The 13,449-nt window shown below is 33.4% G+C and overlaps 1 protein-coding gene across 1 annotated transcript; it reads right to left on the minus strand.

Moving 5' to 3' along the window:
• Nucleotides 1–4,549: 4,549 nt before the first annotated feature.
• LOC138330899 (uncharacterized) lies at nt 4,550–12,268 on the minus strand. The gene is made up of 4 exons (XM_069278386.1): nt 12,086–12,268; nt 7,215–7,358; nt 6,560–6,806; nt 4,550–4,991 (listed from the first exon to the last, which is right to left on the minus strand). The coding sequence occupies exons 2-4, from the start codon at nt 7,336–7,338 to the stop codon at nt 4,868–4,870; spliced, it is 495 nt and encodes a 164-aa protein (XP_069134487.1). The 5' UTR covers nt 7,339–7,358; nt 12,086–12,268; the 3' UTR covers nt 4,550–4,867.
• Between the last annotated feature and the right edge of the window lie 1,181 nt (nt 12,269–13,449).

Genomic DNA, 13,449 nt, shown 5'->3' on the forward strand with positions numbered 1-13,449 from the left:
CTTCTGCAGGTAGGGCGTTAGAATTGTACCTGCTGCCCCTATTGCATGATCGTAAAAGGCGACTAAATTTAGGTCCATCGTATTTGTCGCTTTCGAAACTGGAAGATCAAGAACTCGATATTTAAAGCTAAATCAAAGCTGGCCTTGAAACACAACCACAACCCCGCTAAAATCTTCATCACAGAAGACCTTACGCGTACACGTCAGGAAATAATCACGCATTTTAACTATCTTCGACGAAACGGCGACATTACTTCAGCCTGGACATTGAACGGAAGGATTTTCGTCAAAGGTAACGCGAGTTCGGACAAACTTCGAATAAACTTGCATCAAGACATTCATCTCTAGAATCCAGTAATACTGGAGTATTCGAAAATACTTGTGCTATGGCTTGATAGTGTCAAAATCATTGATCTATGTACTTATTTTACAGAATTTATACATACATGTATCATACTGATTGTGTGTCATCTTGTACTGAAAATTGAATCCAGTACAATAATACCTGTGTCTTTCTAATGGGGGGATGAGATAAGAAATGTGTTTAGATTTTCTATGCGCACCGTTCATTACAAATCGCACCGTTCATTACAAATGTCCATATCTCTAACATGGATCTCTATTCAGCCAGGAAAGTTATAGGTTAACTACAGTTATTATGTAATTATGTAAAAGTTCACTGTTTTTAAGTCTCATTTTTCGTACCACACAAGTATTGCCTGGTATATAGAATAAAATACTGGCAAAGTCATATATAGTGTGTATTCTTGCTCTGGTTTTTCACTTAATTTATACATTCACTAATGTTATAAAACTTCATTGTAACAACATTAGTCCCCTACTGGTGACCGAATATCAATTATTCATGTCCATTGTTAATAATTACATTATTGTCGTATAATAATTTTCTCCTGGTATTATCACGATGCCTGTATACTGTGCTATCATGGATCCATTCATTTTTTTTGTTTTTTTGTTTTGTTTTTTTCATGTATATAAGTTTTTAAGTCTCAATTTAACAACATCTGCTTGGCCATATTTTATTATTACTGTTAGTATTAGACATGGACATAGAAACCAACCCGGTCCCCCGGAAAATAAATTGACTATATTTCATTTAAACAGCAGAAGTAGAAGGGAAAAAACTAGAATATATTGAAAATATCACAAATGAATTTGAAATTTTGTGTTTTACCGAAACACGCCTAGATCATGAAGTATCGTCAGCTGATTTAACTATACCAGGTTTTATGGAGCCTTTTAGGAAAGACAGAAATTTCTCTGTTGGAGGGATACTAGTTTACTACTCCAATTCTCTGAAATGTGTTAGAAGAGTTGATCTCGAATTTATGGATGGAGAAATTATATGGATACAAGTTGAAATGCCGCATCAAATTTTATTGATAGGTACTGTATACAGGCCAGAAGGTTCATGTCACCCCTTTTGCGAAAATTTTAAATATACAGTGGAGAAAGCCTTAGAAAGTACATCAAATGTGGTAATTGTTTGAGATGTTAATGTTGATCTACTTACCTTATCACATACTCATGTTTTATATCAAATAACGTTAGAACTATATTTGACAAATGTAATTAATAAACCAACCAGGCATGGATTGACAAGACACGTTTACTAGATCATGTTTTAATAAGTGATATTTCTAAATGTAATGATTCGCATGTCATTGCAATTGATCGTACCATTTAGCGATTATGACGCTTGTGTAATATTTTTGTCTGTACCAGTTAACCTTTCTTATACTTATACTCGTGAAGTTTGGTCGTACAAGCATGCTGCTCTTAATAAGTAACGTTTTGATAAAAAATTTGATTGGACCTCATTTTTTTCAAAATTTTGACTCCGTTGACATTGTTAGTGTTAAATTTACCGAGCAGTTTTTATCTTTCGCTGAAGAATGTATCCCTAAAAATAGTTACTATAAGACCCCATAAGAACCTTTTGATGAACTCTGAACTAAGGAAAGCTATGCGATTACGAGACCGACTCAATAAAGAATTTAAACGTGTAAAATCAACCTCCAACCATAATGTTTCCCCTTCTCTTTGGAAGAAAGGAATAGTTCTACTCTTATTTAAGAAAGGGGACAGACATGTGGTGTCCAATTATCGCCCTATTACTTTGTTATCATGTAGCGGTAAAGTTTTTGAAAGAGTGTGTTCAAGTATATTTATAATTACTTTCTTGATAACTCCTTATTTTATGAAAAACAATCTGGTATTATGTCTCGTCATTCTACAGTTCACCAATTAATAAAAATGTACCATAATATATGTTGTTCTCTTGGAGAAAAAAACACACCTGTCTTATTTTTTGTGTTATATCAAAAGCTTTTGACCGTGTATGGCACAAGGGTTTATTAATTGAATTAGAAGCATATGGTATTAGAGGTAATCTATTACGTTGGTTAAAAAAGATATATATCAGGACGGCAACAGCAAGTTTTGGTAAAAAATGTGTATTCTGATCAAGGCTCCACAAATGCAGGTGTTTTGCAGGGAAGTGTCTTCGGGCCACTTTTATTTTTAATTTACATAAATGATATTTTTGATAATTTGAATAGCGTTTCACGTTTATTTGCCGATGATACTTCCTTAATGTTTTCTTCATTATCTTACGTAGATATTCAACGATCTTTAAATATTGCCCAACAGAAGCTTCATCAATGGTCCCAAGACTGGCTCACTAAATTCAACCCGCAAAAAACTGATGTATTATTCATAACAAATTCTAAAAACGTACCACTTTTGCAACTTACTTTTGGTACAGAAATTTTGAATCGTGTTAAAAACCATAGATATTTAGGTGTAACTTTTAGTTCAGATGCAAAGTAGTCTTTACATATATCAGAAATCCAAAAGCCTTGTATGAAAAAAAATATCGGCAATAAGAAAATTTAAGTATTTGTGTTACCAGTATTAGAATATGCGTGTGAATTATGGGATGGTTGTTCTCTGACAGATGTAAATAAGCTCGAGCAAGTCCAAATTGAAGCAGCAAGAGTTATCACAGGCCTGACTTCTTTTTCTGGTAAACAGTCTCTATATAAAGAATTCCAACTTCAACCATTATCAGAAAGAAGGAAACTAAAAAAAACTTTCACTTATGTATAAACTTCATATTCATCTAACTCCTTCTTATTTAAGTAATCTACTTCCTCCAAGAGTAGGGGAGCGTAATACGTATAATGTCAGAAATAATCAAAATTACACCGTCCAAAATTATAGATTATCCATTTCTTATTAATCTTTTTTTCCGTCTACGTTTAGGTTATAGAATAACTAACCAATCGATGTCAGAGAGAAACCATCCATTAATTGTTTAAAATCTAAAATTCAACACAACCTTGACGCATTGCTTTTATGTTATATAGTATGAAACAGAAAGTTAAATGTTTTACATACAAGGTTGCGACATGCTTGTAGCGGTTTAAAATATAATTTGTTTCGAGTGAATATAATCAATGACCCATCATGTGAATGCGGAAATGATTGTGAAAATTTTGTGCATTTTTTTAGAATGTATGTTATATAGAAGACAACGATAAATTTTATTAAACAACATTCCTCAATATTGAAATGTCACAATTAATGTTATTCTTTGTGGTCCTCCAACCCAGTCAGACGAGCAAAACTGGTATATTTTTAAATCCGTACAGACCTACATGTATATAAAAAATAGTAATCGGTTCTAAGGTCGCTTAAGAATATTTTACTTCAACAGACTTAACACCCGCCCCTCCTCCCTCCCTTTTTTGTTACTCTGTTTTTCTTCCAGGCTTTTCAACTCTCCTCTTCCAAACAAATATCTAACTCTTGAAAATCTAATTGGTTATATTGTTTATTATTGTAGATATGTATATATACAAGGTACTTCTGGGAGAAGGCGTTTCTAAATTGGGATAACTTGTGCCATAACCTTGTTGTTTTGTTGAACAATAAAAATATGCTTAAATCTAAAAAATCCAAATCGTAGATCAATACGATTAAGCTGGTACAATATGAACATATAATGTAAGTTGTACCCATTCCCGCGCTAAAATCAAGAACGTTTATCAAATGCAATACATATATTACTGAGGAGTTGGTGAAATTATATTTAGACAAGAACATACGTCTAATAAGGTAAACACGCTGTAAGTGCGATTTGAGAAGTTATAGACAAAAAACTCTATACTACACTGGCAAGGGCCAGTGTTCGGCATTCAAGACATCCGACCACTGTGTATAATGGCGGACAGTAAGCGATTTTGAGCATTTCACTACAGCGGATATTTCTGACATATCACAGTAGAACCAACTAATGTTATTTCTATTAGAACTGGTTTGTTTCCGAAATATGTGCACATTTTAATGTCCTCTTAGACTGAATTGTCCCTTTAATGCACTGGTTAATTACAAGGAACAAAACTTCCCAAACAGCGCTTGTTAAATGACAATGACTGTTCATGTATATGTAGGCTGTAACACAAACCTATCAATCCATCATTTTCATTTTAGAATTAGATTTAGTCATTAAATTGCACAAACATAAATATAGGATAATTTTTATTACAAGAACATCAGCTGAATAGTACACCCAATGAAAATGTATCACGTCTGGATAACAGTTTATATATGTTTCTAGTTGTCACCAAATGCTTCCTCCCTAAAAGTGCAAATATCATTACAGTTTCTGCACATCTCTTCCACATATGATGCCATCAATATCAACAAATATTGCTTTAGCACCGAACGTTACATGTAAGTAAATAAATATATGTTATCTATATTCTCCCTATTTTAATGATTCAGCTTAGAAACAATGGAAGCTCCACTTTCAGACATTCTTTAAATTGTCCAATTTGCATTATTCTGCTGTTGTGTCGCTTCCGTATAACTCCTGCTGACTGAAGCCTTGTCCATGATGAATTAAATGGTTGGCTTGATTTAAAACCTGTCGTAGTAAGTTCTTTCGAGACGATTTCTTGTTTCTGTAAAAAATCATTTGAAGTTATATGAGACAGAAACACTTATTAAGTAATATCAATCAATGAGATTGTAAAGCATGGATATACTGCAGTCTCCCCAGACATAAAGATATTCACACACGCAATATTTTCCGCAGAGAGAAGACCGTCGTTAAATGACACCGGCTGTAAATAAAAGGCTTAGCATAACAAACAAAACACGGAATACAACACTAATTACTAACGTGAATGAGACTACGGCTTATTTACAAAATGTAATTAACCGCTGTCGTCATTATAATTGTAATAATAAATGCATTTCATAAATATCCCTTTTATCAATATATATCAACATTTTGCCATTAAGGTCAAGATATTTTGTGTACTGCGTAATCTACAAAACGGACCGGTCATTTATGTGTATTTTTCATTGGACCAATTCTCGCATCACCTATTGTGAGTGAATTTTCTACCAAAGACAATATTTTTAAATCCGCTCATATTTCTCATTTTCGGGTAATGTGTCACGACTTCCCTACAAATCAATCTTCTTTCAAATCGTCTTCCAATACGCAATGATTCTTAAGCCAACTGTTCCTCGTTACATTCCGTCGCCCCATATTAATCCGCCCCGTCTAACGACACATATCTATATAAACTATTTTCTAACAATCAATTTATGCAAACAAATAAGGAGTTCCTGCGGTGCTCGCTCATTTTAATCAATGTCGATAAACCTCGTCCTTTAACTCTAAGAGAGAATCATGCGAACTACTTTTCTGATTAATCGCTTCAGTATCGACTGTACTGGTAATGTTATGGGTGAGGTCTAGGTATGCCTGATTGGTTACGTGTGTCCTCACACAAATATTCATTTATAGTCCATGCCCGCATTAATCCTGACCACAAGGGTCTTTGTCAGTGAATAAAAGAGATATTTATTTTCTGCCTCATGCTTCGGTCACTCGACGTCACTCTCTGATAAAATAGGAAAACTTCGTTGGTGAGGAGCGTATTAATTATTCTATGCAGCTTCCGTTTGTATACGTTGTTTTTGAACTGTTGTAGAAATTTACGTAAATGCGAGGGACAAAATTACGTTAATTACGTTTATAAAAAAATTAACACGAAATACGTAATATGTTGCGCATACTAATATGATTAAATTAAATTATTAAATTCAAGGGTATATTCATAACGAAAATAACAATAATATGGGAGTTTCTTACAATTGCAAATTGTAAAATTAAAACCTACATTTACAACATCACTTTTGATCCATGTTTCCGTGAAATTTGCGAATTTACTGAAATACTGATCCGAAAAATATAAAAAAAAATTGGTGGAATTGTAAATATCCTTACAGCCAAATTACGAGATAACGATTGATTTAAAATTCATTTGCCTAGTTTTGGTATGACCCGTTAAAATAACCAACTATACTGTAAATGTACCTAATAAGTGTTAACCTCTCAGAAATTCGAATTGACATGACGATCATACGAGTATACCAAACCAAATCAAACACGTCTAATTACATAACTAAGCATAGACACATCATATTTCATACCTATTATCAATATCAAACCCACCTTTTGTTATTATCACTGTTCATAGAGTTGATGAGATGGACGATATCATAAAGATGCATATCAGAGAGTTGGCCTGGCGGACTGTCATGAGACTCGTTCTGTTCGGAGGCAGGGCCAGACCGTTTGAAGTAACCAGTGTCCACCATTCCTACGCACGCCGCGTAATTATTAAACAAAAACTGGAAATGTTTGTAGGCTGCGATGTCAAATTCTCTCAGAAGCGTAAGCACCGAATCAATGCTACGACCTGCAATGTAATAAATTGGAATATTTAGCTCTCACTGACGTCCGCCGCACGACAATCTACACAGTTTTTAAATCGGCAATACTTTTAATTAAATTTATAAGTATTTACTTCAATTATTTTCTCAATAATTTTGCAAAATACTCTTGTATTCTTTATCTGTCGACTGTTTTGTCACTTGGTACAGACAAAACCTTGAAATCACATTTTATGCGTGAAATTCAATGCTGCGTATTCAATGAACGATACAGATATTTAGAAAATAATTTGGCAGATTTTTGATTTTGTTCATTTTTTTGCTACAAATCAAATACATGTTACATTTCTAACTGTTAATTGCGAAATTACACTGTGCTTTAAGCCACAGCGAAAGTTTGTTAAGCCATTAATTTGTACAACTACATTATGTACCTGTTCGTTCGGATATGAACATAAGATTTCTCAGGGGATTGTCTCCACAGGGGTGTGCAGGGGACGGATGACACAGACAAATGTATATGAAGAATATCTTCAAGAGGTCTTTCTTCTTTACCATCCTTCTGCACGTGAGGATACCTGAAATGATGATAGTCACAAGGTCAGCTATAGATTTACATAGTACATATATACAATTGAAAAAAAAAAACAAAAAAAAAAACGTCAGTTTTTCCAAAGGTGTCAAAACAGATCTATGGTACTAATTAGATATTATTAAAATGTCAATGTCCTTTAAATACCAGAGTTATACACGAGCCAGGGAGGGGTTTCCGATAATTACATCCTTGTGAAGATATATTACGGTAAAGATAAATCGAAACTTAAAACGGAAAACAGGACCTTTATATATGATATACAATGGAATTTGTACTTGTCTGAAGTTATGAAAGTTATCGTTCCTTTTATAATATTAAAGTAGATTCCCCTTCTTAATAAATGTTTATACTGCAAACCCTTATTCATCTAAATCGTTGCATAAAATATTTGGTTGCCAAACTCGCATAAACCCAAAGTTTTATCACACCCCACATCAACTTCGCTATAGTAAAGTTCGTCTTCATATTATTGTGTGTATAATAGCACGCCATATTTTACCTGAAACCTAATGTTGACATCGTGTGAACATAAAACACAAAATATGACGCATGGCTTGATTTAGTTTGAAGATTATCGATATTTTGTCGATCGGTAAGCACTCTTAAGAGCACCAATGTACCACACACATTTGTATCTATCAATCAACAAAGATGACCGGAACCCTCCACGACTGACCTCACAAACTACTATTGACAGCTTCCGGTTGCAATATTTAGGTGCCGATAAAGTACTATCCGCCATTATTACATTTGAACTAACCAATACAACTGTCCGAGCAGACTGTTCTGGGGCGTACACTTAATTGTCCGTCAATTCTTAGACAATGAGTGGAGCGTTGCAAGCGCGCCGTAATTAGGTGCCAATCAGCGTGTTAATATGCTTAAATGGTATTGCCATTGTTATCGACAACGGAAACTGTGATCATTCATACGGCGTAAATGTCAGCTTGTGTTCAAATGTAGAATCTACGACATTGGAAATAGAACAGAATAGTCATAATTATTTCTATCCTTTTTATGATTTAGCAGTATCAATAAAGTGTGATTGATTTCATAAAGATGTAGGAGGGTTAATGTGTCTATCATAATAGAGTATTACAGAGTTGAAAACACAGCTTATCCGATTTCAAATGTCTATATAGCACCAACCCTAACATACGCTACTGTCAACACGACAGTAAAAAAGAAGAAACGTTTTAATGTAACACAGAACATGTCTGTAGTTTGGTATGATTTTGTTTCATTTTGTGTTTCGTTTCAGCAGCAAGTGGTGTTGGTTTAGGATGGTCTCTCTCATATAAGCTGTTTACATACGCGTACAAATGATTTTTTTTAAATATTGTTTCCTGTTAACGATAGACATACAATTGTAAGTGATGCGGAAGACTGTGGTATTCCGTTTCAAACCTCTTTGTTAAAGGAATATGTGTTTTAGCAGACTAGTATTTAAATGTTGCGTTTTTGTGATAACAGAAATATTTGCCTCTTTTAATACTACATGGCATAACGTCAAATACACATACAAAGGTTTTAATGATATACTTAGTATGATATACTTATAATGAATACTACATGCATATCTTAATGGCATAATGTCAAATACGCATAAAAGAGGTTTTAGTGATATACTTAGTTCTAAATGGATTTATATGGGCTATCCTTTATCATAGTATTAGACACTCTGATTTGTTAGCCTGTATTCCATTATTACTAGGGGAGATTTCGAGTATTCTGCAGCCTACCAAAACATAATTCATATATTACACGCATGGGAGGCTGTCCTTAAATGATCATGGCCATTAATAGGATGTTTAACTTATACACCACACCAAGTAATAGGTTTAAAACAAAAAGCATGGGAAAATGACATCAAATAGAAATGTAAGTAAAATGTAAAGTATCTTGCTTCCACATTCAATCGGAGCGGGACCCGACGGGATGGAACTTGACATCACAGGATAAGGCAGATGTGGACAGTAGAGTAGTCTCCATTGTTTATCACAAATTACAGTAAAACAAGTTATATGTTATAGAAAGAGATACCAGATAATTCAGTAGACTCGCGTGTTCGATCTGGCTGCAAAGGATATTAAATGAATAATCATATCTACATTGTACTTACACCCAAGGGGAATCAGGAACACTTATTGATCATGCTAGTGCTATTAACTTCACCACTTTAAATAAAGAAATACAATTTCGTCCGTTACACCAATAAGAATCAACATTTTAAATACTATGATTTGGCATCTAAAAGCCAAACACGAAAATAGAAGTCCATTTGTACTACAGTCAAATCTGTTATAATTATCGATTGTTTAATCCGGCCTATTTATGTCCAACATAACACTTCCCTACCATCTATTTCAGATATTGCGTTATCTGATGTCCACATATAGAGTAGAACTTTATAAGAGTATGAATAAACTCTTGATATAGCGTGCACTTCCCAAAATAACGTTTATTTGTCATAATTGTATTTGATACTTTGTAAGTACAAGATAAATAAAATTATATAGTGGCCCCAATACGCCGCTGTAGATACTTTTATTTGGCGTCAATTTTTTATATGCAACTTTTATTTAACCCATGTTATAGAGCCTTAGAGAGTAGTTGTGATAGAATTCATGTGTTGTTAAAAGATTAAATGTTAATTGTGTTTTAAGAATAAAATAAGGCATTGACTTAAAATTAACAGTTCTAAAAATATTTTAGATTAATATAATTGCTCCAAATCACTAAAATGTCGATTCGCGAATGTAATCGGCTATACAGCTGTACGGAAATGAATAAAGAAAATAGCGCCAAGAAATTTTCGAGGAAGCAAAACAAATCTAATAGATGAAATCATTTTTGATTGATATCAAACGTAAACCTGATATACGACTGTAAGCTGTTTCCCATTTTAAGGATAATGTTGAATACATTTGATTTAGTGTTTTATAAAAGAACTTCACCGTCGACGATCGAGTGGTTATTTTTATCTTTTAAAAACTGGAACAAACGAATTAGTAGTCTCCTTCAGTAACCACGGTTATTTAGAACTGTACATTACATCCAGAAAAAAATCCCTGGCACTATGTCCTGTATGGTATGAAGTACTGAGTGCGCAGACAACAAACCTTAAGACAAAATAGGTTATTTTAAATATATTTTTGTATTTATGAGATATATACATACACGATTTAACATCAATTAATGTCAAAATGATGAATAGTGTTTATACTCTGTCGGCGATGGAGCATCTTTCAAGCATGAAACACCTCTTTTTATTATGTTATCGATCTTATTATTATCGATCTTTATGTATTGCATAATAAACCTCATTTGTCAATTAATTTTGGAATCCTGGTTGACATCTTCAATTGAAGAACAATTTTCCCACCTTTAATATATATCCTCACTGAAGAATCACGATATTAATAAAACAAAAAGTAAAAAAGGTGTAAACAGTACCGACTTATGAAAATCAAACAATCGGCAAGGTCGAACAAGCTTGTTAAAGTCAGTATTAAGTTACATCTTAGCCCGAATAATACTGATATCAATTGTTTTCCTTTTAACATTTTAATCGTGTAGAACACCCTATGAACGTGGCTGAACGTTATACGTTTTCACGCAAATGACCTCACGAAATTTATTGCATACTAACATGACCAGGTTAAGATAAATGTTTCTTAGATGATGCTAAGGACTTATCGGAAATTATCGGTTTAGCCGAGATTTTTTGATTGATATCGATAAATTGCGAGAACAAGTATGTAGCCATTTTTATTATTAAAAAAAATGATAGCGGAAACAAGAGCTGCACTTACATAATCATATTTAGTGTATATACCATACAGTCGGATTTCTTTCGCGAGAATCATATTTTTGTGATATTGCCCATTTTTAATTCACACATATTTAGGGAAGTTTAGTCTGCACACAAAGGATTCAGTAAAAAAAATATAGTTTTTCGAGAAAGTCGCTTGTTTTATCCGCAGAAATAAATCAATTATATAACATTAAATTAGCACTAATGTCATACCTTCTCTCCATTTTGTATAAAATTAGATATTGTATTATATTCATGTAATCTTATCAGGACTTATCTGGTAATCAACTTAGTTATTTTGCTATACATATACGCGATCACAACTACCAAGCGAATAAATAGAACATATCGGAACGACTGATTCGATCTTCCCAAATATTGGTATAACATGAGAGAAAGGAACTTTCTAATTTTATACTGATATTGAACTATTCCCCAAGACGATGATAACGGTAGTAAGAATGCGACATTGACATTGCAGTTGAAAAAAAATACAGATATCAACATATCAAAAATCAAAATTACACAAGTATGTTTGTTATTTCGATCAAGTTGTTACATTTAATGTGAAACTACGTAAAAATTCAAAATTACGCAAGTATGGTTTTCATTTAGATCAAGTTATTACATTTAATTTGACACTATGTGGCTTAATTTACATATCGGGTCAATAATTTTTATTCTGGTCTATTTCAAGCACATTACTGTCAATTCAATTCCTCAATAAACTAGCGAATGCGACAGTTTAATAGTAATTATTCTCGACGTTTAGTAAAGTAGTTTATAGACATTACTAGATTTTGTTGAATCAATCGAGTTAATAGTCTTTGTTATAGAAGCCAAATCGTATCATGTCGGACGGAGATGTACAGTAGTGCGAACAGACAACTTACCTTGTCGTGTAAGGCTGCTAAGTACCAGCACCCATTACTCAAAAGCCAGTCTGTCACAGCGGTAATATCACTCTACACTATAGAACATGTGACGCCACGTGAAATACTACGGCGCTTTCCTCGTACTTCACAGTTTCATTGAAACAAGTCGAGAGCTAATTGGCTGGTCAGAACGAGGTACAATCCCTGTCGGAGTAGGACGCTGCGTGAGTAGACCGGTAGGACCTATCCTGAACCATGCTATGACCAAGCAGCTCACAATTGTTTATCAGATTCATTATCGCATAACAAAACTGTGAAGATTTGAATATCGGAATTCTAGTTTGGATACTTTATCGTCACGACGGAAGCAATGTTATATATATCGTCATAGAGCGGATTAAGCGTGGCAATGAGAATGTCATTGCCTATCCTATCTGTTAGACATTTATTGAATCTTACCACGGGACTCTGCCCAGCATATAGCTCTTAAAATGTACAATGAATATATTTATTACCGTACATGAGGGTCAGTACCGCGTGGTAAACTTTTATCTACATCCATATTTGATTTTGTGGGATCACATAGCAAACAGTTTATTTTGTATTAACATGTATTTTATAAAGAAAACGTTTTTGAGATGAATATTTTATCGGATAAGTAGATTCTGTAGCTTACATTTCTAGGTTCGTTGACATATCCTTGGTTATGTTCGTGTGATATTGATTTTTATAATCTTGTTTTTTTGTGATATTATTACAGAAGCGACGCTTGTAAACTTGAACTATCTTAATATTAAATATACTATTAAAGGCGAACTTATATGATCTTAAATGGCTGTTCAATTCATGTGATATTTTATTAAACGATTTTAAAACGTTTTTATTTTTGCGAATCTTCGCGAGCGATAATTTAATCTTCGACACGGGATTAATATATTCTCATATGAAATGAGCTCTTAGCAATGATTCTGGTGTAATTCATAATTCCAAAAAAACAGCCATTTTATCCCACCGTCGTCGCAATCCTTACGTCACGTTATTTTTTCTGTCAGGACGTCTAAGACTTTGTATTTTAAGATTTGTCTCATAGACTAAGGAAAACAGCTTTAATTTCGCGCAGAAATTAATTTATACATATTTTAACAAAAATTTCTCAGTAAAACTTTCAAACAAATGTTTTTAGGTGAAAATGTGAAATTAAGTTGTTGTGAAAATAATGGTTGTTAGACGTAGAAATATACAGAATGAATTGGATGCGAAAACAACTTCGACAATTAAATGAAGCCGCTACGAAAATCACTTAAAAAGTGGTAAGTCGTGAAAATACAAAATGAAGTCGCTAGGAAAAAAATAACCTATTTCAAGTTTCTAGGCTTAGAAGT

Source organism: Argopecten irradians, chromosome 9 (assembly GCF_041381155.1).
Source record: "Argopecten irradians isolate NY chromosome 9, Ai_NY, whole genome shotgun sequence".
In the NCBI taxonomy this organism is placed as follows: domain Eukaryota; kingdom Metazoa; phylum Mollusca; class Bivalvia; order Pectinida; family Pectinidae; genus Argopecten; species Argopecten irradians.

What these genes read in the sequence shown, in the direction of transcription:
- LOC138330899 (XM_069278386.1), bottom strand. Translation starts at nt 7,338, where the DNA reads ATGGTAAAGAAGAAAGACCTCTTGAAGATATTCTTCATATACATTTGT. An exon ending in GTTCATATCCGAACGAACAG is followed by an intron (nt 6,807 to 7,214) that starts GTACATAATGTA and finishes ATTACATTGCAG; the next exon opens with GTCGTAGCATTGATTCGGTG. An exon ending in AACAGTGATAATAACAAAAG is followed by an intron (nt 4,992 to 6,559) that starts GTGGGTTTGATA and finishes GATTTTTTACAG; the next exon opens with AAACAAGAAATCGTCTCGAA.